At 44.3% G+C, this 27,432-nt stretch overlaps 1 protein-coding gene across 1 annotated transcript in view; it reads left to right on the forward strand.

Moving 5' to 3' along the window:
* LOC134349434 (insulin receptor substrate 2-like) overlaps positions 1-26,829 on the forward strand; it is a 170,910-nt gene extending 144,081 nt beyond the window's left edge. The window contains exon 2 of the mRNA XM_063053732.1: positions 24,795-26,829. Coding sequence (XP_062909802.1) covers positions 24,795-24,799 — 5 coding nt within the window. The 3' untranslated portion in view covers positions 24,800-26,829. The remainder of the gene's footprint in view (positions 1-24,794) is intronic.
* The last annotated feature ends 603 nt before the right edge of the window (positions 26,830-27,432 follow it).

Below are 27,432 nucleotides of genomic sequence, written 5' to 3' on the forward strand. Positions count from 1 at the left end.
AGAGCTCCGAGACAGGAGGCGGCACACAGGTTCAGGAGTGGTTTAAAAGGGGAAGCTTCGTGGGAACTCGGCTATAACTGGTGCACCAGTCATGAGTTGGAGAGTATGGAAGGTTCAGGTATAAAACGGAGACACTGCCTGGCAGAGTGGTCATTAAAGGAGCGGTCATCGACGGAGTGGTAGGGCTCATTCGGGCTTCGGCGAGGTAAGTGGGTAGGTGGACTTCATTTTTTTTTCCTTGCATTTTTTTTTGGAGGACTGGAGAGCATGTTGTAGGATTAGTACTTTGCTCTGGGTGTCAGATGTGGGAATCCTGGGATTCTTCCAGTCTCCCAGATGGCAAATCTGCACCAGGTACACCAAGGTGCAGCTTCTGGGAGACCATGTTAGGGAGCTGGAGCTGCGGCTTGATGACCTACAGCTTATTAGGGAAAGTGAGCAGGAGGTAGATAGGAGCTACAAGGAGTTAGTCACACTGAGGCTGCAGGAGTTAGACAAGTGGGTGACAGTCAGGGAAGGGAAGAGCTCAGATAGTAGAGACTACCCCTGTAGCCATCCCTGTCAGTAATCGTTATCTCGTTTTGGATGCTGTTGAGGGGGATGACCTGACAGAGGATGACCACGGCGATCGGGTCTCTGGCACTGAGCCTGGTTCTGTGGTGAAAAAGGGAGAGAGGAAGATGAGGAATGCGGTAGTCATAGGGGATTCCATAGTGAGGGGAACAGACAGGAGGTTCTGTCAGCCTGATAGAGGTACCTGCATGGTGTGTTGCCTCCCAGGTGCCAGGGTACGGGATGTCTCGGATTGGGTGCAGAGTATTCTGAAGGTAGAGGGTGAACAGCCAGAAGTCTTGGTACAGGTTGGTACCAATGACATAGGTAGAAAGAGGGAGGAGGTCTTGAAGAGAGAATTCCAGGAGTTAGGAAGGAAGCTGAGAAGCAGGACCCCCAGGGTAGTAATCTCAGGATTGCTGCCTGTGCCACTTGCTAGAATAGCAAGAATAGCAGGATCGGGCATATCAATGCGTGGCTAAGAGACTGGTGTCGGGGCAGGGCTTTGGGTTCCTGGATCATTGGGGCCTCTTCTAGGGGAGGTATGACCTGTACAAAAAGGACAGGTTATACCTGAACCCAAAGGGGTCCAAGAACCTAGTGGGCAGGTTTAATAGAGCTGTTAGCGTTTAAACTAATTTGGCAGAGGGATGGGAACCGGAGTGATAGGGCTGAGAAAGGGGAAACAGAAATAAATCAAAGATAGCATGCAACAGAGATGATAGAAAGGACAGGCAGGAGATGAAGCATAATCACAGCCAATGGGATGAGTTACAGGGCAATAGAGGCATGGTGCATTTAAAACAAAAAGCAACAAATACTGGACTGAAACTGTTATATTTGAATGCACACAGCATAAGAAATAAAATGGACGATCTTGAAATTCAGCTACAGATTGGCAAGTATGACATTGTGGCCATCTCTGAAATTTGGTTAAAGGATGGCTGCCATTGGGAGTTGAACGTCCAAGGATATATGGTGTATTGGAAAGGTAGGTTAGTAGGCAAAGGGAGTGGTGTGGTCCTCTGTATAAGAAATAATATTAAATCATTAGAAAGGGATGACATAGGATCGGAAGCTGTAGAGTCTCGTTCGGTTGAGTTAAGAAATGACAAGGGTAAAAGGACCTTAATGGCAGTTGTATACATGCCTCCAAACAGCAGCCAGGATGGGGATTACAAATTACAGCAGGAGATAGAAAAGACGTGTAGAAGGGCAATGCCATGATAATCGTTGGGATTTTAACATGAAAGTGGATTGGGAAAACCAGGCCAGTACTGGACCTCAAGAGAGAGAATTTGTAGAATGTCTAAGGGATGGCTTTTTAGAACAGCCTGTTGTTGAGCCCACTAGGGAATCAGTTGTGCTGGATTGGGTGTTGTGCAATGATCTGGAGGTGATAAGAGAGCTTAAGGTTAAGGAACCCTTAGGGAACATTGATCACAATATGATCGAGTTCACTTTGAAATTTGAGAAGGAGAAACTAAATTCCAATGCGTCGGTATTTCAGTAGAATAAAGGAAATTACAATGGCATGAGAGGAGAACTGGCCAAAGTTGGCTGGAAAGGGACACTAGCAGGAAGGACAGCAAAGCAGCAATGGCTGGAGTTTCTCCAAAAAATGAGGGAAGTGCAAGACGGATATATTCCAAATAAGAAATTTTTGAATGGAAGAAGGACACTACCGTGGCTGACAAGTGAAGTCAGAGCCAAAGTAGAAGCAAAAGGGAGGGCATACAAGGAAGCCAAAGCTAGTGGGAAGATAGAGGATTTGCATCGGTCTTCACAGTGGAAGACATCTGCAGTATGCCGGCCATTCAAGAGTGTCAGGGAAGTGAAGTATGTGCGGTGAAAATTACGATTGAGAAGGTGCTCAGGAAGCTTAATAGTCTGAGGGTGGATAAATCTCCTGGACCTGATAGAATGCACTCTCGTGTTCTGAAGGAAGTAGCTGGAGAGATTGTGGAGGCATTAGCAATGATTTTTCAAGAATCAATAGATTCTGGCATTGTATTGGGTGACTGGAAAATTGCAAATGTTACTCGGTTATTTAAAAAGGGTGGGAGGTAGCAGAGAGGAAACTATAGACCTGTTAGCCTGATATCAGTGGTTGGGAAGTTGTTGGAATCAACTGTTAGGGATAAGATTACGGAGAGCCTGGAGGCACATGACAAGATAGGACAAAACCAGCATGGCTTCCTGAAAGGAAAATCCTGCCTAACTAACCTACTGCAATATTTTGAGGAAATTACAAGGAGGGTAGACAAAGGAGATGCAGTGTACTTGGATTTTCAGAAGGCCTTTGACAAGGTGCTGCACATGAGGTTGCTTAGCAAGATAAGAGCCCATGGAATTACAGGGGAGTTACTTGCATGGGCGGAGCATTGGCTGATCGGCAGAAAACAGAGGGTGGGAATAAAGGGATCCTGTTGTGGCTGGCTGCTGGTTACCAGTGGAGTTCCATAGGGGTTAGTGTTGATACCACTGATTTTTACGATGTACGTCAATGATTTGGACTATGGAATTAATGGATTTGTGGCTAAATTTGCCGATGATACAAAGATAGGTGGAGGAGCGGATAGTGTTGAGGAAACGGAGAGCCTGCAGAGAGACTTAGTTTAGGGGAATGGGCAAAGAAGTGGCAAGTGAAATACAATGTTGGAAAGTGTATGGTCATGCACTTTGGCGGAAGAATTAAATGGGCAGACTATTATTTAGATGGGGAGAGAATTCAAAATGCAGAGATGCAAAGGAACTTGGGAGTCCTTGTGCAGGATACCCTAAAGGTTAACCTCCTGATTGAGTTGGTGGTGAAGAAGGCGGATGGAATGTTGGCATTCATTTCGAGAGGAACAGAATGTAAGAGCAGGGATGAGATGTTGAGGCTCTATAAGGCACTCGTGAGACCATACTTAGAGTATTTTAAACACGAGGAGATCTGCAGTTGTTGGATTTTCAAGCCACACACTTAAAAGTTGCTGGTGAACGCAGCAGGCCAGGAAGCATCTCTAGGAGGAGGTACAGTCGATGTTTCGGGCCAAGACCCTTTGTCAGGACTAACTGAAAGAAGAGATAGTAAGAGATTTGAAAGTGGGAGGGGGAGGGAGAGATCCGAAATGATAGGAGAAGACAGGAGAGGGAGGGATGGAGCCAAGAGCTGGACAGTTGATTGGCAAAAGGGATATGAGAGGATCATGGGACAGGAGGCCTAGGGAGAAACAAAGGAGGAGGGGGGAAACCTAGAGGATGGGCAAGGAGTATAGTGAGAGGCCATTGGCCTTCCTCTGTGCTACCCCCCTCCCCCTTTCTTTCTCCCTAGGCCCATGATCCTCTCCTATCCCTTTTGGCCGCAGTGAGCAAAGGCATGTTTGGAGAAAAAAGGGTGCAGAATTTCATGAAAAGAACACCTCTCCAACTGTTAAGCACGGGGATGGATTGATCATGCTTTGGGCTTGTGTTGCAGCCAGTGGCACAGGGAACATTTACTGGTAGAGGGAAGAATGAATTCAATTAAATACCAGCAAATTCTGGAAGCAAACATCACACCATCTATAAAAAAAAGCTGAAGCTGAAAAGAGGATGGCTTCTACAACAGGATAATGAAACTAAACACACCTCAAAATCCACAATGGACTACCTCAAGAGGCGCAAGCTGAAGGTTTAGCCATGGCCCTCACAGTCCCCTGGCATAAACATCATCGGGAATCTGTGGATTCACCTCAAAAGAGCAGTGCATGTAAGATGGCCCAAGAATCTCACAGAACTAGAAGCCTTTTGCAAGGAAGAATGGGCGAAAATCCCCAAAACAAGAATTGAAAGACTCTTAGCTGGCTACAGAAAGCAATAAAAGGCAATAAAACAATCCCCAACCCCTCCCACAGAAAAAAAAACAACAATAAAACAATCCCCAACCCCTCCCCACAGAAAAACAGCAATAAAACAATCCCCGACCCCTCCCCACAGAAAAACAGGAATAAAACAATCCCCAACCTCTCCCTTCAGAAAAAACAGCAATAAAACAATCCCCAACCCCTCCCCACAGAAAAGGAAGAGAATCAGAATCAGGTTTATTATTATCTGCATGTGACGTGAAATATGTTAACTTAGCAGCATAATCTAGCAGAGAGAGAAAAAATAATAAATCTTATTCAGTATACTTTATATAGTATATGTATATTGAATAGATTAAAATTGTGCAAAAAACAGAAATACTATAATTTTATTAAAAAGTGAGGTAGTGTCCAAGGGTTCAATGTCCATTTAGGAATTGGATGGCAGAGGGGAAGAAGCTGTTCCTGAATCGTTGAGTGTGTGCCTTGAGGGTTCTGTACCTCCTACCTGACGGTAACAGTGAGAAAAGGGCATGCTTGGGTGCTGGAGGTCCTTAATAATGGACGCTACCTTTCTGAGACACTGCACCTTGAAGATGTCCTGGGTACTATGTACGCTAGTACCCAAGATGGAGCTGACTAGATTTACAACCCTCTGCAGCTTCTTTCGGTCCTGTGCAGTAGCGCCCCCCCCCCCCACCCCACATACCAGACAATGATGCAGCCTGTCAGAATGCTCTCCATGGTACATCTATAGAAGTTTTTGAGTGTATTTGTCGACATGCCAAATCTCTTCAGATTCCTTGTTGTGGGGTGGATGACATCACTGGAGAGACAGAGTCACTGGCAGATACAAAGCAGCTTCTTTATTCGACACAACAAGGTACAGCAGGCATCATACGGACGGAGACGCTTTCAGTAGAAAGGTCTGCTAGCCCAATATGGGCCGATATTTATATGCTAAACATAAAAGGGCAGTCGCTATTTACCAAGTTATAGACAATGCTTCCTTTTGAAGCTACATACATCACACCTTCTGACTTCATCCTTTCCTCCTGACGCCAACATGTCTGGGTTGGTACTCACAGCCTTTAGGAATGCAAGTTAAATCCACAATACATTATTTGGTATTTTACGTGCTAACATAGAGGACAATTAATATTTATAAAGTTATGGATAAGGTTGTCTTCAAAACTACCTGCAAACTTTCCATTTCCATCCGCAGTGTCTGGCTAGTATTCTGGTATTCACAGCTTTTGGGAAAAGCATTGTTGTGAACTCAATCCATAGTACTTTGTCAAACAAAAGACTGGTGGCCAGAGTCAAGTGTAAATGAATCATCTATCCAAAAACTCACTCTAACACTCCTAATGAAATATAGTCACTGTCTTGCCTTCTTTATAACTGTATTGATCTGTTGGGACCAGGTTAGATCCTCAGAGATCTTGACACCCAGGAACTTGAAGCTGCTCACTCTCACCACTTCTGATCCCTCTATGAGGATTGGTATGTGTTCCTTCATCTTGCTCTTCCTGAAGTCCACAATCAGCTCTTTCGTCTTACTGATATTGAGTGCCAGGTTATTGCTGCGACACCACTCCACTAGTTGGCATATCTCAGTTCTGTACACCCTCTCGTCACCACCTGAGATTCTACCAACAATGGTTGTATCATCAACAAATTTAGAGATGGTATTTGAGCTATGCCTGGCCACACAGTCATGGGTACATAAAGAGTAGAGCAGTGGGCTAAGCACACCCCCCTGAGGTGCACCAGTGTTGATTGTCAGTGAGGAGGAGATGTTATCACCAATCCACTCAGACTGTGGTCTTCCAGTTAGGAAGTCAAGGTTCCAATTGCAGAGGGAGGTACAGAGGCTCAGGTTCTGCAACTCCTCAATCAGGATTGTGGGAATGATGGTATTAAGTACTGAGCTATAGTTGATGAATAGCATCCTGACATAGATATTTGTGTTGTTCAGGTGCTCTAAAGCCGTGTGGAGAGCCTCTGAGATTGCATCTGCCGTTGACCTATTGTGGTGATAGGCAAATTACAACAATAACAATCCCGAACTCCTCTTCACAGAGAAAGGACAACAACAATGATAATCCCTGATCCCTCCCTGCAGAAAAAATAGCAACAATAGTAATCCCCGACCACTCCCCCACAGATAAAACAGCAACAATAACAGTTCCTGACCCCTCCCCACTGAAAAGTGCAATAATACAATCCCTGGTGTCCCTCCCTGTAGTAAAAAACAGCAACAGTAACAATCCCCGACCCCCTCTTTCGCAGAAAAATGACAGCAACCAACCCCTTTACTTCCAAAAGGGAGCAGTGACAGTGGCATCAAAAATCTCCTAACTCTCCCCCTCCCACCCACATACATAAAAGGAACAGATCACCCACCCGCCCATCGGCCATCGCAAAGAAAATGCCGAAAAATTGAATGACACCAATATAAAGTACAGTCCAATCACATAAATCTCAGAACATCAAACAGTCCTTCTCTGACTTACAACTCATGCCTGGTCTGAACAGTGGCCTCTGGGAACAATTGGTGACACTCTGGCCTCATTGGGAGTGATCACTGACCCTCTGGCCTCTATTGGGAGTAATCACTGACCCTCTGGCCCCTATGGGAGTGATAACTGACCCTCTGGTCCCATTGGGAGTAATCACTGACCCTCTGGCCCCTATGGGAGTGATAACTGACCCTCTGGCCCCATTGGGAGTAATCACTGACCCTCTGGCCCCTATGGGAGTGATAACTGATCCTCTGGTCCCATTGGGAGCGATCACTGACCCTCTGGCCTCTATTGGGAGTGATCACTGACCTGCTGGCCGCATTGGGAGTGATAACTGACTCTCTTACCCCATTGGAAGTGATCACTGAGCTTTTGGCTCCTTTAGGAATGATCAGTGACCCTCTGGCCTCATTGGGAATGATCAGTGACCCTCTGGCCCCATTGGGAGTAATCACTGACCCTCTGGCCCCTATGGGAGTGATAACTGACCCTCTGGTCCCATTGGGAGCGATCACTGACCCTCTGGCCTCTATTGGGAGTGATCACTGATCTGCTGGCCGCATTGGGATTGATCAGTGACCCTCTGGCCCCATTGGGATTGATCAGTGACCCTCTGGTTCCATTGGGAGTAATCACTGACCCGCTGGCCTCATTGGGAGTGATCGTTGACCCTCTGGCCCTATTGGGAGTGACAGGTGACCCTCTGGCCCCATTGGGAGTGATTGATGACTTCCTGGTCCCATTGGGAGTGATCGGTGACCCTCTGGCCCCATTGGGAGTGATCACTGACCCTCTGGCCCCGTTGGGAGTGAACACTGACCCTCTGGCCCCATTGGGAGTGATCACTGACCCTCTGGCCTCTATTGGGAGTGATCACTGACCTGCTGGCCGCATTGGGAGTGATAACTGACTCTCTTACCCCATTGGAAGTTATCACTGAGCTTCTGGCTCCTTTGGGAATGATCGGTGACCCTCTGGCCTCATTGGGAGTGATCCCTGACCCTCTGATCCCAATGTGAGTGATTGGTGACCCTCTGGCTCCTTTGGGAGTAATTGCTGACCCTCTGGCCTCCATTGGGAGTGATCACTGACTCTCTGGCCCCTATGGGAGTGATCACTGACCATCTGGCCCTACTGGGAATGATCACTGACCCTGGGAGTGATCGGTGACCCTCTGGCCCCATTGGGAGTGATCGGTGACCCTCTGGCCCCATTGGGAGTGATCACTGACCATCTGGCCCCATTGGGAGTGATCACTGACCCTCTGGCCCCATTGGGAGTGATCACTGACCCTCTGGTCCCATTGGGAGTAATTGATGACCTTCTGGTCCCATTGGGAGTGATCGGTGACCCTCTGGCCCCATTGGGAGTGATCACTGACACTCTGGCCCTATGGGGAATGATCACTGACCCTCTGGCCCCATTGGGAGTGATCACTGACCCTCTGGCCCCATTGGGAGTGATAGATGACCCTCTGGCCCCATTGGGAGTGATCACTGACCCTCTGGCCTCTATTGGGAGTGATCACTGACCCTCTGGCCCTTATGGGAGTGATCGGTGACTCTCTGGACCCTAAGGGAGTGATCGCTGATGCTCTGGTCTCCATTAGGTTTTGAGTTAGGGTGCCTTTGTATTTTTCCATGAGCCACCTTGTGTTCTCAGAAACAAAACTATCATAATTTGGGGAAAGCCTGTAGTAGGTTGTGGGAGTTGCTAAGATAATTTGCACAAATGAACTTTGCCTGCTCTAATTATTTGTCCAGTTACCTTGGTGTCCGTGTAATCAAATAGATCAGCAGGAAAGGAATCGTAATAAAGCTCTTGGATTAAAGTTCATGTTAGGTTCACTACAAGAGTGACTTTGGAAAACTGGAAACATGGCTGCTCAGATTGCAAATATCAAGCTCCAATACGCAGCAATGTGAAAAACAAGCAGTTGCTTTGTTTTAATGATGTTGGTTGAAGGGTAGAACTAAACATGGACACTGGGAGCTGAATAGTGGGTTGTTTTATGACCACTTGAGGTGCCATTTAGGATTTGCTTTCATGTTTAATCCAGAAGAGAGACCATATGATAGTAGAAAAGTAAACTGTTAGCTGCATCATTGTCTTGGGGGGAGGGGGGGTCGTGATGGCACAGGACCATAAGAAGCTCTAGAGAACTGTAAATTCAGTCTGCTCTGTCTTGGGTACTAGCTTCCATAGTGTACAAGACATCTTCAAGGAGCAGTGCCTGAGGACGGTAGCATCCATATTAAGGATCCCTATCACCCAGGACATGCCCTCTTGTCATTGTTACCGTTAGGGCAGCACACCTTCAACGATTCAGGAACAGCTTCTTCCCCAATTCCTAAATGGACATTGAATGCATGAACACCTCCTCACTTTTTTTAGATATATTATTTCTGTTTTGCGCTATTTTAATTAACTATTTAATATACACTTACTGTAATTGATTTATTTTCTCTCTCTCTGTCTCTGGCTGTCCATCCCATAGGATGATGATGGTTCTGTTCAGTCAGTTAGTGGGGTTTATACCCCACACCTCAGAAAGGAAAGGCGTGTGTGTGAATGGATTTTAGGTGAGTAAGGGGTTGCACAGGTCCAGACCCACCCTCGACGTCCCCTCCCAGATCCAGCGGCATGGTGGGGTCCAAGACGGATGGGGGAAGTTCTGTTGCAGTGAATGTCCAGACCAAGCTTCGATGCAAGGGATGCCCTTTCCACGCTTCACGGCATGTGTTTGCTAGATGGCCGTTGACCCTACAAGAGGGTTCATCCGCCCTTTGAGAGGTCTTGTTTTTCATCCTGCTGGGTGTCCAGCCACCCTCCTCACCAGGCAAGCTGGTAGGGGAGCCGGTTTAGTCACCACCACCCGACCATGCAACAGGTAGTGCTGGGTTACATGGTACCAGTAGCACTCAGAGGAGTGTACATTATCAGGTATTGTGTTGTACTGCTGCTGCAAAGTTAACAAATTTCACTGCATATGTCGGTAATAGTAAACCTGATTCTGAATCTGTTGGAAGAACTCAGCAGGCAAAGCACCATCGATAAAGATAGAGGGGATATGTCTGGACAGGTGCTCCCTGCCCCCTCCAATTGTCCCAACTGGACAGGGACCAGAGAGGTGGCAAATATATAGAGTGCAGGATGAAGAGGAAATTATCATTCGTAGAGTGGATAGGGGAGAACCAGTGGATGTGGTATATTTGGATTTTCAAAAGGCTTTTGACAAGGTCCCACACAGGAGATTAGTGTGCAAACTTAAAGCACTCAGTATTGGGGGTAAGGTATTGGTGTGGGTGGAGAATTGGTTAGCAGACAGGAAGCAAAGAGTGGGAATAAACGGGACCTTTTCAGAATGGCAGGCGGTGACTAGTGGGGTACCGCAAGGCTCAGTGCTGGGACCCCAGTTGTTTACAATATATATTAATGACTTGGATGAGGGAATTAAATGCAGCATCTCCAAGTTTGCGGATGACACGAAGCTGGGTGGCAGTGTTAGCAGTGAGGAGGATGCTAAGAGGATGCAGGGTGACTTGGATAGGTTGGGTGAGTGGGCAAACTCATGGCAGATGCAATTTAATGTGGATAAATGTGAAGTTATCCACTTTGGTGGCAAAAATAGGAAAACAGATTATTATCTGAATGGTGGCCGATTAGGAAAAGGGGAGGTGCAACGAGACCTGGGTGTCATTATACACCAGTCATTGAAAGTGGGCATGCAGGTACAGCAGGCGGTGAAAAAGGCGAATGGTATGCTGGCATTTATAGCGAGAGGATTCAAGTACAGGAGCAGGGAGGTACTACTGCAGTTGTACAAGGCCTTGGTGAGACCACACCTGGAGTATTGTGTGCAGTTTTGGTCCCCTAATCTGAGGAAAGACATCTTTACCATAGAGGGAGTACAAGGAAGGTTCACCAGATTGATTCCTGGGATGGCAGGACTTTCATATGAAGAAAGACTGGATGAACTGGGCTTGTACTCATTGGAATTTAGAAGATTGAGGGGGGATCTGATTGAAACGTATAAGATCCTAAAGGGATTGGACAGGCTACATGCAGGAAGATTGTTCCCGATGTTGGGGAAGTCCAGAACGAGGGGTCACAGTTTGAGGATAGAGGGGAAGCCTTTTAGGACCGAGATTAGGAAAAACTTCTTCACACAGAGAGTGGTGAATCTGTGGAATTCTCTGCCACAGGAAACTGTTGAGGCCAGTTTATTGGCTATGTTTAAGAGGGAGTTAGATATGGCCCTTGTGGCTACAGGGGTCAGGGGGTATGGAGGGAAGGCTGGGGCGGGGTTCTGAGTTGGATGATCAGCCATGATCATAATAAATGGCGGTGCAGGCTCGAAGGGCCAAATGGCCTACTCCTGCACCTATTTTCTATGTTTCTATCACAGGGTGACAGAGTAGTGAAGAGAGCTTTTAGTATGTTGACCTTCGTAAATCAGGGCATTGAGTACAGGAGTTGGGAAGTTACTTTGGAGTTGTAGAAGATATTGGTGATGTCGAATTTAGAGTCTTGTGTACAGTTCTAACCACCTACCTACAAGAACAATATCTTTAAGTTGAAAGAGTTGTGAGAAAGTTTACAAGAATGTTGCTGAGATTTAAGGATGTGAGTTTTAGGAAAGGTCGAATAGGTTAGGACTTTACTCCCTGGAGTGCAGGATAAATAGTGGAGATCTTATAGAGGTAAATAAAATTCTGAGGGGTATAGATGAGGTAAATGCAAGCTTTTTCCCTGAGGTTCAGTGAGACGAGAACTAGAGATCATACTGTATGTTTCGGGTGAAAGATGAAGTATTTAAGGAGCATCTGAGTGTGGTGTGAGTATGAAACAAGCTGCCAATGGAAGTGGTTGATGTGGGTTTGGATGGGAGGGGTGTGGATTTGGGTGCAGGTAGGTAGACTAGTCAGAGGATTGGGCCAGAATTGACTGGATGGGTTGAAGGGTTTTAATGCTGTAATACTCTATGATTATAATGAGCTTGTGAATGTAGAACTGAGCCACAAACTATGCAACATTTCCTGCAATGCCCATCGCTAGAGGAACCCTGTACTGTTGCAGATCTTGCCGAATTCAACAACAAGGTGCAAAAATGTGTCCAGTTCTGGCTGGGCCATGTATAGACTGTCCGTGGACACAATAAGAAGAAGACTATAATGAACATGTAGAGCAGTGATCCCCAACCACCGGGTCGCAGACCGGTACCGGGCCACGAGGAAAGGATATGATTTGGCGATATGAGTCAGCTGCACCTTTCCTCATTCCCTGTCACGCACTGTCGAGCTTGAACGTACGCGAGGTCATTATGCACACTTCATCCATGTCAGCGCGGGAAGGACTCAGCTCTTCAAGTTTGCAAATGACAGCAGGCTGAAAAGTATGTTTGACATAAAATCTCTGCCGGCATTCAAGGCTGAATATCCTAAGATAGCCATGAAATCTCTGAAAACGTTGCTTCCATTTCCAACATTGTATCTCTGCACTGAATGCAACGAAAACTAAATTGCGGAATAGACTGGACATAAGGAACCCCCTTCGAGTATCGCTGTCTCCCATCACCCCTCGATAAGACCGTCTTGTTGCAGGGAAACAAGCCCAGGGCTCCCATTGATTCAGCAATATTGGTGTGTTGCAATGATTTTATATGTTCATACGGCGAAAATATGTGCCATGTGTTTAACATCCAAACGTTACTTAAAATGTTATGATGCTATTGACTTATATAACCATATAACCATTACAGCGCGGAAACAGGCCATCTCTGCCCTTCTAGTCTGTGCCGAATGCTACTCTCACCTGGTCCCACCGACCTGCACTCAGCCCATAACCCTCCATTCCTTTCCTGTCCAGATACCTATCCAATTTTTCTTTAAATGGTAATATCGAACCTGCCTCTACCACTTCTACTGGAAATTTGTTCAACACTTACTTCAAGCTCCCCTGTCCTCCCCTGATAATTGACTTATCACTATATTCATGCGAGGAAAATATGCGCTGTGTGTTTAATATTAAATTCATTAGATAAACCCTTTTAGAAACGAAATTGTTATTAGCCACTTATCACCTATATCCGGTCGTGATTAACACCCCCCCCCCCCGAACAGCATCGCCGAAAACGATTTGTAGAAAAAAAACCGGCATGTACACGCATGTGCCAGTCACACATGCGCACTGGTGCCCGCGCAAGGCTTCATGGTCATTGTAGTCTTTCTCGGGGTAAACACAACGTATTTGACTGCTACTCTTGTCCGTTGGCAACCCTACACCACTCCCCCCACCCGGGTCGGCCGGTCCGCAAGAATATTGTCAATAATAAACCGGTCCGCAGTGCAAAAAAGGTTGGGGACCCCTGATGCAGAAAGTGGGAGGGAAGGGATGGAAAAGGTGAACAGAGGAAGAGATATCAATGGTGACCCGATGGGAATGGAAAACGAATGCAGCAGAATGTGAGGATTTTCCTAAAATTGGAAAATCAGTGTTGATACCTTCGTAAGCTACCCATGCAGAATATGTGCTGTACTTCATGGTTGATCTCACGATGGCATTGGAGAAGACTGAGGAGCAAAAGGCATGAGAAACAATAAAAGGAGGCCAAAAGGAGCCAGAAGCTCAAGGTGATCATTGTGGATAGAGTGAAGGAGCTCTGCAGAAGTGATGCTGAGTCTTTGTATGGTCCCACTAATGTAGAGGAGGCCATGAACATTGAGAGCAATTGGTTGGAGGAAGTGCTTGTGAGTCTCTGCCATACTTAGAAATGCTGTTTAGCTTCTTAGATGGTGGTGAGAGAGAAGGTGTGGATGGAGTTGCATCTCCTACAGTTGCAGGGGAAAGTGCCAGGAGATGGGGTGGGACAACGAGCTGGAGAGTCCTAGAGAAAGTGGTCTCTGGAAAGCTGAAAGGGCTGGGAAGAAGAAGATGTGACTGATGGTGAGATAATGTAGCTGGTGAAAATGTACAAGCATGCTGTGCTAATTGTGGAGGCTGATGGGGTGAAAGCGAGGACCAACGGAACTCTCTTTGTTCTGTCTGGGGAGAGGGCAGAAGTGTGTGAAGTGGAGAAGATGCAGATGAGGGCTCTATCAGAGGGAAAGTCATGTTCCATGCAAAAGGAGGACATTTCAGATGCCTTGGAGTGGAGAACAGATGTAGCAGATACCAGGAAACCAAAAGTAATGGATGGTGTCTTTGCAAGAGACAAGATAGGAGGAGGTGTAGTCTAGGTAGATGTAGGAGTCAGTGAGCTTATAGTAAACGTCCATGGATGGTTTGTCTCCTGAGATGGAAGTAGAGAGACCCAGAAAGAGGAGAGAGGTGTCAGAAAAAGTCCAAGTGAATTTGAGAGCAAGGTGGAAGTCAGCAGTGCAGAAGGCAATGCCACTGCAGTTTTTGATGTAGCAGAGAAAGAGTTGGGGAGTGGTGCCACAGTGGGTTTGGAACAAGGACTTCTCCATGAAGCCAACATAAAGCTTGGCATAGCTTGGCCCATGTGAGTGCCCGTGGTTTCATTTTTAATTTGTAGAAAGTGGAATCAAACTGATGGTTTAGGATGAGAACAAATTTAGACAGGCATAGGAGATTGTTAGAAAAAAGGAACCAGTTAGATGTATGTTCTAGAAAGAAGAGGAGGGGCCTAAGGCCTTCATGCTGAACTAGACATCAGTGGTGAAGAATAGGTGCTGAGGGCTAGGGAGTTGGAAATTCATAGAAATGTTTCTCCTTCCTCTGATCTATCAGTCACACTCCACCTTCTTTTCAACCCTCAGTGACACCACCCCCCCCAAGCCCTCTGTTACCCGGTATCGTTACCCTCCCTCACCTGGTTGCATCTGCCTAACACCCACATGGCTCAGCCCCAACTGTTCCCATCTGACCATCATCCCTCACCTATCTGTTTCCACTCACCAGCTTCTTTTCTTATCAGATTTCATAAACTGCATCCCATTGTTGTCTTCACTAAACACGCCCAGTCTTTGTCTCTATCTTTACCCCTCCTACCTGGCTTCACCTGCATATCAACCCTTCCACACCTGGATCCACTGATTGCTTGCCAGCTCTGGCCTTGCTGCAGCTCCTTATACAAGCACAGTGACTGTCGTCTGAGTGGGCAGAGTCAGAGTGGTCATCTTGAGACTTTCGCTCTTCAAGGCTTCGGCGAAGAGGAGCTTCGGTCAGAGAAAGTGAGGAAAAGAAGCTCAAGGTTAAGTTTTTGATCCTTCCTTTCTTTATATCTGCTCAGCTCGGACAGTAGAGATGACAGGTAGCATAGCTGAATGCTCCTCTTGCGGGATGTGGGAAGGTAGGGAGATCTCCAGTGTCCCGGATGACTACAACTGTGAGAAGTGCATCGAGCTGCAGCTTCTAACAAACCATTTTAAGGAGTTGGAGCTGGAAACGGATGAACTCTGGATCATTCGGGAGGCTGAAGGTGTGATAGATAGGACATGTAGAGAGGCAATTACACCTCTATATGGTGTGTCACTAGAGACTGGATGACAGTCAGGAAGGGGAAAGGGGTTGAGGAGCCAGTGCAGAGTACCCCTGTGGCCATTGCACTCAACAACAGGTATGTCTCTTTGAATCCTGTTAGGATGGTTGACCTCACAGAGGAAAGTTTACAGTGGTTGGGTCTCTAACACTGAGTCTGGCTCTGTGACTCAGAAGGGAGTGGGGCGGGGGCGGGGGCGGGGGGGGGGGTAGAGAAGAAGCATGCTGAGACCTTTACAGAAGAAATGGTTTGCACCTGAGGGGGACTAACATCCTAGCGGGAAGGTTTGTAAAAGCTTCACAGTGAGGTTTAAACTAGTGTTGCGGGGGATGGGAACCAGAGTGCCTGGACAGTAAGTGGAGAGGTTGTGGGGGCAGATATTTGTAAGACCTCAGACAAAGTTCGGAAACAAAAGGTTGAGCATGGTGCAACTCGTGTTCTGATCTGTGTATATTTCAATGCAAGAAGTATTATAGGAAAGGCGGATGATAGTACTGAAGATTAGGTTGCTGGTTTAAAAACAGAGGCAATGTGTAGAGGAGAGGCTATTGATGGGGCAAAATTGCAGACAACAGGATGAGTTCCAATGGACAAAATCAGTAAGGGTGAATACAGGATGAGCACAGAATAAGGTCGATGAAATTGCAGCCCAGTTGCAGATTGGCATGTATGATGTTGCAGGCATTACTGAATCATGGCTGGAAGATTGTACTGGGAGCTTAATGTGCAAGGATGCATATTGTATTGAAAGGACAGGCAGGAAGGCAGAGAGGTCAACGTTGCTCTGTTGGTAAAAAATCAAATCATTAGAAAGAAGTGACATAGCGTCAAAAGGTGTTGAATCATTGTGGGTAGAGCTAAGGAACTGTAAGGGTAAAAAAGACCCTGATGGGAGTTGTATACAGAGCCCTCAAACAGTCGTAAGGATGTGGTCCACAAATTACAATGTAAAATGGAATATACATTTCAAAAGAGCAACGTTACAATAGTCATGGGGGATTTCAATATGCAGGCAGATTGGGAAAATCAAGTTGGTACTGGATTCCAAGAGGGGAATTTCTCGAGTGCCTACGAGATGGCTTTTAGAGCAGCTTGAGTTTGAGCCCACAAAGGGGATCAGCTAATCTGGAGTGGATGTTGTGCAATGAACCAGAATTGATTAGAGAGCTTAAAGTAAAAGAACCCTTAGGGGAAAGTAATCATAATATGATCGAATTCACCCTGAAATTTGTGAAGGAGAATCTAAAGGCAGATGAATCAGTAGTACAGTAGAGTAAAGGAGAGAATTGATTGGAAAAGAACACTCACAGAGATGACAGCAGAGCAACAATGGCTGGAATTTCTGGAAACAATTCAGAAGGTACAGGACATATACATCCCAAAGTATCCTAAAGGCAAGGATGACGCAACAGTGGCTAACAAAAAAGTGACATCCAACATAAAAGCCAAAGAGAGGGCGTATAATAGGGCAAAAATTAGTGGGAAGTTAGAGGATTAGGAAGCTTTTAAAAACCAACTGAAGACCACTAAGAAAGTCATTAAGAAGGTAAAGATGGATTACGAATTTAAAGAGGATACCAAAAGTTTCTTCAGGTACACAAAGTGTAAAAGAGAGGTGAGAGTGGATATTGGACTGCTGGAAAATGATGCTGGAGAGAAAGTAATGGGGCACAAGGAAATGGCAGATGAACTGAATGAGTATTTTGCATCAGTCTTCACTGTGGAAGACACGAGCAGTATGGTGGAAGCACCAGGTGTCAGGGGTCATGAAGTGTGTGAAGTTACTATAACGAGAGAGAAGGTCCTTGGGAAACTGAAAGATCTGAAGGTAGATATATCCTCTGGACAGATGGTCTACACCCCAAGGTTCTGAAAGAGGTAGCTGAAGGGATTTTGGAAGCATTAGTAATGATCTTTCAAGTTTCACTAGATTCTGGAATGGTTCAGGAAAACCGTAAAATTGCAAGTGTCAGTCCAGTCTTCATGAAAGGAGGGAGGCAGAAGAAAGGAAACTACAGGCCAGTTAGTCTGACCTCAGTGGTTGGGAAAATTTGGAGTCGGATTATTAAGGATGAGGTCTTAGGGTGCATGGAGGTACATGATGAAATAGGCCGTAGTCAGCATGGTTTCCCCAAGGGAAATTCTGCCTGACAAAATCCTAGAGTGCTTAAGGAAGTAGCCCAAGAAATAGTGGATGCATTAGTGATAATTTTTCAAAACTCGTTAGATTCTGGACTAGTTCCTGAGGATTGGAGGGTGGCTAATGTAACCCCACTTTTTAAAAAAGGAGGGAGAGAGAAACCGGGGAATTATAGACCGGTTAGCCTAACGTCGGTGGTGGGGAAACTGCTGGAGTCAATTATCAAGGATGTGATAACAGCACATTTGGAAAGCGGTGAAATGATTGGACAAAGTCAGCATGGATTTGTGAAAGGAAAATCATGTCTGACGAATCTCATAGAATTTTTTGAGGATGTAACTAGTAGAGTGGATAGGGGAGAACCAGTGGATGTGGTATATTTGGATTTTCAAAAGGCTTTTGACAAGGTTCCACACAGGAGATTAGTGTGCAAACTTAAAGCACACAGTATTGGGGGTAAGGTATTGGTGTGGGTGGAGAATTGGTTAGCAGACAGGAAGCAAAGAGTGGGAATAAACGGGACCTTTTCAGAATGGCAAGCGGTGACTAGTGGGGTACCGCAAGGCTCAGTGCTGGGACCCCAGTTGTTTACAATATATACTAATGACTTAGATGAGGGAATTAAATGCAGCATTTCCAAGTTTGCGGAAGACACGAAGCTGGGTGGCAGTGTTAGCAGTGAGGAGGATGCTAAGAGGATGCAGGGTGACTTGGATAGGTTGGGTGAGTGGGCAAACTCATGGCAGATGCAATTTAATGTGGATAAATGTGAAGTTATCCACTTTGGTGGCAAAAATAGGAAAACAGATTATTATCTGAATGGTGGCCGATTAGGAAAAGGGGAGGTGCAACGAGACCTGGGTGTCATTATACACCAGTCATTGAAAGTGGGCATGCAGGTACAGCAGGCGGTGAAAAAGGCGAATGGTATGCTGGCATTTATAGCGAGAGGATTCAAGTACAGGAGCAGGGAGGTACTACTGCAGTTGTACAAGGCCTTGGTGAGACCACACCTGGAGTATTGTGTGCAGTTTTGGTCCCCTAATCTGAGGAAAGACATCTTTACCATAGAGGGAGTACAAAGAAGGTTCACCAGATTGATTCCTGGGATGGCAGGACTTTCATATGAAGAAAAACTGGATGAACTGGGCTTGTACTCGTTGGAATTTAGAAGATTGAGGGGGGATCTGATTGAAACGTATAAGATCCTAAAGGGATTGGACAGGCTAGATGCAGGAAGATTGTTCCCGATGTTGGGGAAGTCCAGAACGAGGGGTCACAGTTTGAGGATAGAGGGGAAGCCTTTTAGGACCGAGATTAGGAAAACCTTCTTCACACAGAGAGTGGTGAATCTGTGGAATTCTCTGCACAGGAAACTGTTGAGGCCAGTTTATTGGCTATGTTTAAGAGGGAGTTAGATATGGCCCTTGTGGCTACGGGGGTCAGGGGGTATGGAGGGAAGGCTGGGGCGGGGTTCTGAGTTGGATGATCAGCCATGATCATAATAAATGGCGGTGCAGGCTCGAAGGGCCGAATGGCCTACTCCTGCACCTATTTTCTATGTTTCTATTAAATAATGAGCAGGATAGACAAAGGAGAATCGGTTGATGTTTTGTACTTGAATTTTCAGAAGTCCTTTGATAAGGTACCACACATGAGGCTGCTTAACAATCTACAAGCCCATGGTATACAAGAAAGATTTTAGCATGGATGAGCAGTGGCTGACTGACAGGAGGCACGAAGTGGGTAAAAAAAAAGGAGCCTTTTCTAGTAGGCTGCCAGTGACTAGTAGTGTTCCACAGGGGTCTTTGTTGGGACCGATTCTTTTTGTAGTATATGTCAATGATTTGGATGTTGAAATTGATGGCTTTTTTGCAAAGTTTGCAGACAATATGAAGATAGATGGAGTAGTGGGTAGTTTTGAAGAAGTAGAGAGGCTACAGAAGGACTTGGACAGATTAGGAGGATGGGAAAATAAATGGCAGGTGGAATACAGTGTCGTTTTTGGTCATGCACTTTGTTAGAAGAAACTAAAGTGTTGATTATTTTCTAAATGGAGAGAAAATACAAAAAGCTGAGGCACAAAGGGACTTGGGAGACCTTGTGCAGGACTTCATAAGGGTTTATTTGCAGACTGAGTCTGTGGTGAGGAAAGCAAATGCGATGTTAGCATTCTTTTTAAGTGGATTAGAATATAAAAGCAAGGATGTAATGTTGAAAACTTATAAAGCCTGGGTGAGGCCTGACTTGGAGTATTATGCGCAGTTTTGGTCCTCTTATCTTAAAAAGGATATGCTGAAACTGGAAAGGGTTCAAAGGAGGTTCACAAAAATGATTCCAGGATTGAACGGCTTGTCAAATGAATAGTGTTTGATGGCTCCGGGCCTATATTCACTAGAATTCAGAAGAATGTGGGGAAACCTCGTTGAAACCTATCAAATGGTGAAAGGCCTTGATAGGGTGGATTTGAAGAGGATGCTTCCTATGGTATTAGAGTCTAAGACCAGAGGACATAGCCTCAGAATGGAGATGTGTCCTTTTGGAATGGAGCTGAGGAGGAATTTCTTTAGCCAGAAAGTGGTGAATCTGTGAAATTCATTGCCATAGGCGGATGTAGAGGCCAAGTCATTGAGTATATTTAAGGCAGAGTTTGGTAGATTCTTAATTGGTGAGGGCACGAAGGGATACAGGGAGAAGGTTGGAGATTGGGGCTGAGAGGAAAATTGTATCACGCATGATTGAATGGCAGAACAGACTCGATGGGCTAAATGGCCTAATTCTGCTCCTGCATCTCTATGATCTTGTGGATCTCCCTTTTACACTTGTTCTGATGCAGGGTCTCAACCTAAAATGTCAACAATCACTTTGCCTTATGCACTAAATAGCTCCAGCAGTTTGTTTTTTGTTCTGGGAATCAGAAGTTTTTGTGGGTAGGAAGAAGTTCTGCCACGTGTATGTGATTGATGGTGGAGTAGAATCAGTTGGGTCTTTGTTCCCTAAAGAAGCACAGGATCCTAAGGCTTTATGTGGATTTGTTGCCAATGGCAGGTAGTTGTTACATAGAATGGAGATCTATGGTACAGATAAAACAAATCAGAGCAGGGAATTGAGAGGGCTTGAGCAGTTTCCCAGATGCAGGTGGGAAGGAATTGAACAAGAGGTATGTTTGGTGGGCCAAGAGCAGGCAGAAGCTATGGGTACAATGTTACACTTACACTTAGATTAGGTTCCTAAGCATCTAGTTTGAGACATGAAGTCAATGTGTGTAAATAGGACTATTTAATGTAAAAGTGATTGATGTTTAAAACAGTGGTCCCCAACCACCGGGCCGCGGACTGGTACCGGGCCGCAAAGCATGTGCTACTGGGCCACGAGGAAACAATATGATTTGGCAATATGAAACGATATGGGTCAGCTGCACCTTTCCTCATTCACTGTCACGTCCACTGTTGAACTTGAACGCACACGAGGTCATCAGTTGCTCATTAACCTACAACTACTCGATGAGTGAAAAACAAATGTTGCTTGAGAGTTTCTTTGGAAGAGGTGGTAGGGGACATAAAAAGCCTAGCAATGATGATAACGCAGAGACAGCTGAGGCCGAGACTGCAAAAAAAAAGAAAGCTCCTTCAACAGAAAATACGACGAATTGTACATAAAATATGGCTTTATTGCGACCGGTGACTCGCACGCTCCAAGCCCCATGTGTGTGATACGTGGAGACAAGCTGTCTAATGAGGCAATGAAGCCCTCAAAACTGCTTCGGCACCTTGAGTCCAAGCACTGAAGTCAGGTGGCTATCAAGGGGGAGAGCACTGGCCAGGGTTTTTGATTTAAGAGAGCAGCTACAGAGATTTCTTTCAGGAAAAATGTCACCACTGGCAGCACACCTCAGTGACGAGGAGTGGATAGCAAAACTTGCTTATCTGTGTGACATCTTCAACCTGCTCAATGAACTCAATTTCTCACTTCAGGGGAGAATGACAACTGTCTTCAAATTAGCAGATAAAGTGGCTGCTTCCAAAGACAAACTGGAACTGTTGGGACGGCGAGTGGACAGGGGCATATTGGACATGTTCCCAACATTAGCTGGGATTTTGGGAGAGACTGAGGCTGCACCGTCCTTCTCACAGTCTGTGACCCATTTGTGAATGTCCCTGGTGAATCATCCATGTCAGCGCGGGAAGAATATCAACTTCTCAAGCCTGCAAATGACAGTGGGCTGGAAAGTATGTTTGACATAACATCTCTGCCGGCATTCTGGATCAAAGTCAAGGCTGAATATCCTGAGATAGCCACGAAACGTTGCTTCCATTTCCAACATATCTCTGTGAAGCGGGGTTTTCTGCAATGAATGCAATAAAAACTAAATTGCGGAATAGACTGTACATAAGGAACCCCCTTCGAGTATCGCTGTCTCCCATCACCCCTCAATGGGACCGTCTTGTTGCAGGGATACAAACCCAGGGCTCTCACTGATTCAGCGATATTGGTGTGTTGCAATGATTTTATATGTTCATACGAGGAAGATATCCAAACATTACTTAAAATGTTATGATGCTGTTGACTTATAAGTGACTTATAGTTGACTTATCACTATATTCATGCGAGGAAAATATGTGCTGTGTGTTAACCGTTTTAGAAACAAAATTAAGTGTATTAGCCACTCATAAGTGACTTATAGTTGACTTATCACCTTTATTCCGGTCGTGATTAACACCCCCCCACCCCGTCGGCCGGTCCGCAAGAATATTGTCAATATTAAACTGGTCCGCGGTGCAAAAAAAGGTTGGGGACCCCTGGTTTAAAATATTGTGTGTTGTCTTTGGTCTTTATCATTGAGATGTTACAAATTTCCACACTGTGCTATTGTGCTGTGCCATAATTTATCTCATGAAATTCCATTATTGATTCTTCCTTTGCACTTTCATTGAGAATTTGAAAAAAAGTGAACTTAACTGGTTTAGTCATCTAGGCAATATCTATTTAAAATTCTCAAAGTAATTTTTATATTATTCTTATGATCCCTATTCTGATGATACATTTTCATGAGTACACTGGCTTTGGCAGCAGTTTTCATAGCATTTGGGTGAATTTGTAGTGATGACTAGAATCTTTTATGAAAGGTACTCTGTTACTGAATTGTTTGGAAGTAGAGTTGATAGTACTAAAAGTTGTGAAGCACAATTCTGTAATTCAGATGATGTGAATGGCCACCGCTGCTGAACTTCTGTTGTCCTTCAGGCAAGGGGAACCCAGTCATGTTCACCTATCTGATCTGAATGTGTTGAGTCAACGTTTGACTGTAACTTCTCTCTTGAAAAAGACAATGTATCTCAAAACAACTGGATACTGAAATAAGTGGGTTGTCTGTATTTGCCACTTCCTGAGAACTAATAAAAAAGGCATACCCACATGATTTTAAGTCCAATGTTTCGAGGTCCATTGAACATGTACTGGAAGGAATTGCATGGCAATGGAATTATGTGATTGATGCTACCTTTGAGACTATGGGCTGCCAGTGCATGATTACAGTGATACACACTAAATCTTTTGCTTGTGGCTAAATCGTTCAAAAACTTCCTTTCAAAGACTTGATTTTCCAGCAGCAGATTGACTTGCATCTGATATTCATTAACTAGGTTTCTTTTGTTAATCTTTCAGTTGAATGGTAACAGACAAAAATGGCCTGGTCTATCTCCTGATAACTGCATTTTAAGAAGCTGAAAAGAGCTTGTGTCAATAGGAACCCTTGGTATTCTCTGTGTACACTCCAGCATTATATTGTCCATAAGTCATTACTTAGTCAGTTGGGCCCTCTCCTGTTAGAGGTGAATATTAGATCATGTGAATGCTACTTGCCACTTTTAAATGGCATTTAAATGGGGAAAGAATCCAAAGTTCTGAGATGCAACGGGACTTGGGAGTCCTTGTACAGGATACCCTTAAGGTTAACCTCCAGGTTGAGTTGGTGGTGAAGAAGGCGAATGCAATGTTGGCATTCATTTCTAGAGGAATAGAGTATAGGAGCAGGGATGTGATGTTGAGGCTCTATAAGGCGCTGGTGAAACCCCACTTGGAGTACTGTGGGCAGTTTTGGTCTCCTTATTTAAGAAAAGATGTGCTGACGTTGGAGAGGGTACAGAGAAGATTCACTAGAATGATTCCGGGAATGAGAGGGTTAACATACGAGGAATGTTTGTCTGCTCTTGGACTGTATTCCTTGGAGTTTAGAAGAATGAGGGGAGATGGGGAGACCTCATAAAGACATTTCGAATGTTGAAAGGCATGGACAGAGTGGATGTGGCAAAGTTGTTTCCCATGATGGGGGAGCCTAGTACGAGAGGGCATGACTTAAGAATTGAAGGGCGCCCATTCAGAACAGAAATGCAAAGAAATTTTTTTAGCCAGAGGGTGGTGAATCTATGGAACTTGTTGCCACGGGCAGCAGTGGAGGCCAAGTCATTGGGTGTATTTAAGGCAGAGATTGATAGGTATCTGAGTAGCCAGGGCATCAAAGGTTATGTGAGAAGGCGGGGGAGTGGGACTAAATGGGAGAATGGATCAGCTCATGATAAAATGGCAGAGCAGACTTGATGGGCCCAATGGCCAACTTCTGCTCCTTTGTCTTATGGTCTTATGGTCTTTTAACATTATTTCACGGCACCATTAATATGTCACTGGTGGGCTTTTCTTAAGCTAAAGCAAAGTTACATTCCAGTCATGGTATTGGTTTGTTTTCTAGTATATTTTTGGCTCGTGACCATTATCTGCAGAATATTCTGAGACCTCTGTTAATTCAAACCCTTTTCTTGAATCATGATTTCGGAGCTGCCCAGTATGCTTACACAGATATTGTTTGCTTTTCATGTACCACCCACAGGACTGGTCTCTACATTCCTGTTTCTAGTCCTTAATTCCTGTTACAGAAATAAACATTACCTTGAAAACAACTTTTCCTGTGCATTGATACCAGGCTTAGGTGGCTAACCAAGCAAGACTGTAAAAATAAATTAATTCCTGCACTAGATTTAGATGATGAACAGTACATTCGGCCCACAATGTTATGTCGAACCAGCTCAAAAGCAAACAAAAACCACAAACGGATTTGATGATCCCAATTTTCTAAGTATCTGAATATTTGAGAAACAACCTGACAATAATGCATGTGTTTTAATTATTAAAATTACTAAGCTATGATATATTATTTCTAAGCAATGTTTTTGTTTTCTTTCATTCAGATTGACCCATCTACTCTATTACTGGAACTTTACAAAAATGATGCTGCTTAGAAGATACCTTTGTCAAATGCTGCTCAAGTTTACCTTTTCTCCTCATCGTGAATGGGTAGCTAATAATGCCTTGAGACCGTTATAACACTGCAATGCACAGCATACCTTCAAGGACAAGGAAGATTTCTGCCTCATTAGTTTCTGTTATGGGTATCGATCAACCTCTTTCTTTTCCAGGAGAAGTGCACTGAAGCTTTTCTCGTTCAGCATTACATTAACTGTTGCCTGTTTTGACTTGTTTTAAGATGAGATATGGCCAGCATTTATTACTTTCCCAGTCTGGTAACACCTGGATTGCATTACCTTAATCAAAATGGCCAGACATCAACTGAATCGACAGAAATGGTACTGACCTGGTACAAATACTACCTCGTTTAAACACTAAAGCAGCCTTTAATGGGAGAAGTACATAAACAGCATTGGCAACGCTGATCTCCCAAGATACCAAAACAATTTCAACATTTGGAAGTACTATACCAATGTGGTAAGCTGGAATTTTGGGGTTATCATGTTCAACAAAGACTCTGTTCAACAGTTTTAGCCCACACCTGAAAATCAGGATGGGCTGACAGAAGTGCAATTTCAGATTACTGGACTTTGACCACAGGACACTGGAAAGACCCATCAAAATCCCAACAAGGATTTCTCTAAAAACAAGATGATGATTTTCAGTTTCCTTAGAGGGAAGATAGGAATCTCTTCAAAGGTTATGTGCCTAAAAAGTTGTTTGTGATTTGTAATGTTAAACGTAATTTGTACTTTCTCCTCAAAATTTTGATCCATTGACCAGAGATAAATTTCAAGGCAATGTAAAGTTCTTGGTGTTTCTTACCCATGAATGCTACTTACATTGGGTGCAGAATGTAGACTGTTCAATGCTGCTTTTGACAGATGTGACTGCACACAAACTTCCTGCTGACTTATTTATTAACATTGGAACTGTTGACAAAAATGTGCCAGAAAACCCTGAATGTAGACACTATTTTTTGCAAGTGATAGAAATTTCACCACAGAACTATGTAAAGTTCTCCATATTTTGCTGGAGGTCAGATCCCTTGTAGTCATGGTTGATGATGTGTGTAAATAACATGCAAGTAAAATCTATATTGTGAACATTGCTTATTTTTACATGAGATAAAAACCGAAAAGAATCTTGGTACAGTGGCTGAATCAGCATTAAAAGCTACTTATAACCATAGCACTGAAAGAAACGCTGACTTGGAACTTAATTGCCTCGACATCAGCAGGACATTGGAATAAACTGAAATCAATGGAGCATTTTCCATTCGGAACAGCTTTTGTAACTTCACAAGAATGTTTGAATGTACAATTCAGAATTACGTATGGAATATTTTACATCCTTAGTTTACAGTTTGAACCTATAGTTTACTGGTTACTCTCTTCACTAGAATGTATAACAATATTTGTTACCTGTATATTTTGCTAATTTCAGTTTAAGGCATGCGTTTTTCCTCATGAACTTGTATAAACCTTGAACAATATAAAAGCAGGGTTTTCATGTTAATTTTTTAGTCTAGAGATGAAAGATAATATGTATTACTACTTGTAAGTAGACAAAAGATTATTGTAATCTTATCATATTTTTCTGTCTTCCATTTTATGTACTGTATATAGGTTTCGATGTAATGCTTCTGGAAGAAGAGAAACTAATTTAGAATAGTGTATTATGCTTTCTCGTAATTGATCTTGAACGTTCCCTTGATAGCATTACACAACACAATAATCTAACATTTCTGAAAAATGTTATTTCCTAATTTTAATTATGAATAATTTGGCTGTATTAGCAATGTATTATGCTCCAGCTACAAACTTTCACAGCAGCCCTGTTTCCTTATGAATTAGGAAGTCCTGATGTACCTGTGGACTGTGCTGGCAGCTAGCAGCAGGCAGCAGAATATTTTCTGCAGCTCATTTGTCATAGCTACTTTAATTTGGCCATTGTATTAACATAAATAAAAGAGAAGCATAGCAATCATGTGTAGCGATTTGCTTTTGGATCCTGGTATTAATTAGTAGGCTTTGATTTTCCAGGCAAATAGGCTGAGCAGGATTAATGATGGAGTATGTTTTAGCTCTACAACAGAACATCATCTTGCAAGCAAAACAAATGTGTTTTAGTGGGGTTGATGCACCTCATTTCTGTAAGGTGTAAGAAATCCAGTAAGGAGCAAAAAATGTTTATTTTATGGAATGCCGATAAAGATGCCTCTGGAGGTTCCCACAAGTGTGAATTGGATCTTTTGCTCCTCAGTTAAGAGGTACCAATAGTTAGTGATTTTGGGAACTGTTAGCACTGTGACAGACAAAGCCCTCCATTTACTCCCATAGGTTCACTTCATGAAATCTTAGAAACACACAGCAGAGCAGAGAGAAACAGGCCATCTCATCCATGGTATCTATCGACACTAATCCCGCTTTCCCAGGACCAGCCTGCCTTTCTATCCAAGTACCTGACCAAATGCCTTTTAAATACTGTAATTATAGGTGCTTCTGCAATCCTCTGTCAGGTTATTCCAAATGTGTACCACCCTCAGATGTGAAAACGTTGCTTCTCAGATGTCCTTTA

This window comes from Mobula hypostoma, chromosome 7, assembly GCF_963921235.1.
Source record: "Mobula hypostoma chromosome 7, sMobHyp1.1, whole genome shotgun sequence".
NCBI lineage: Eukaryota > Metazoa > Chordata > Chondrichthyes > Myliobatiformes > Myliobatidae > Mobula > Mobula hypostoma.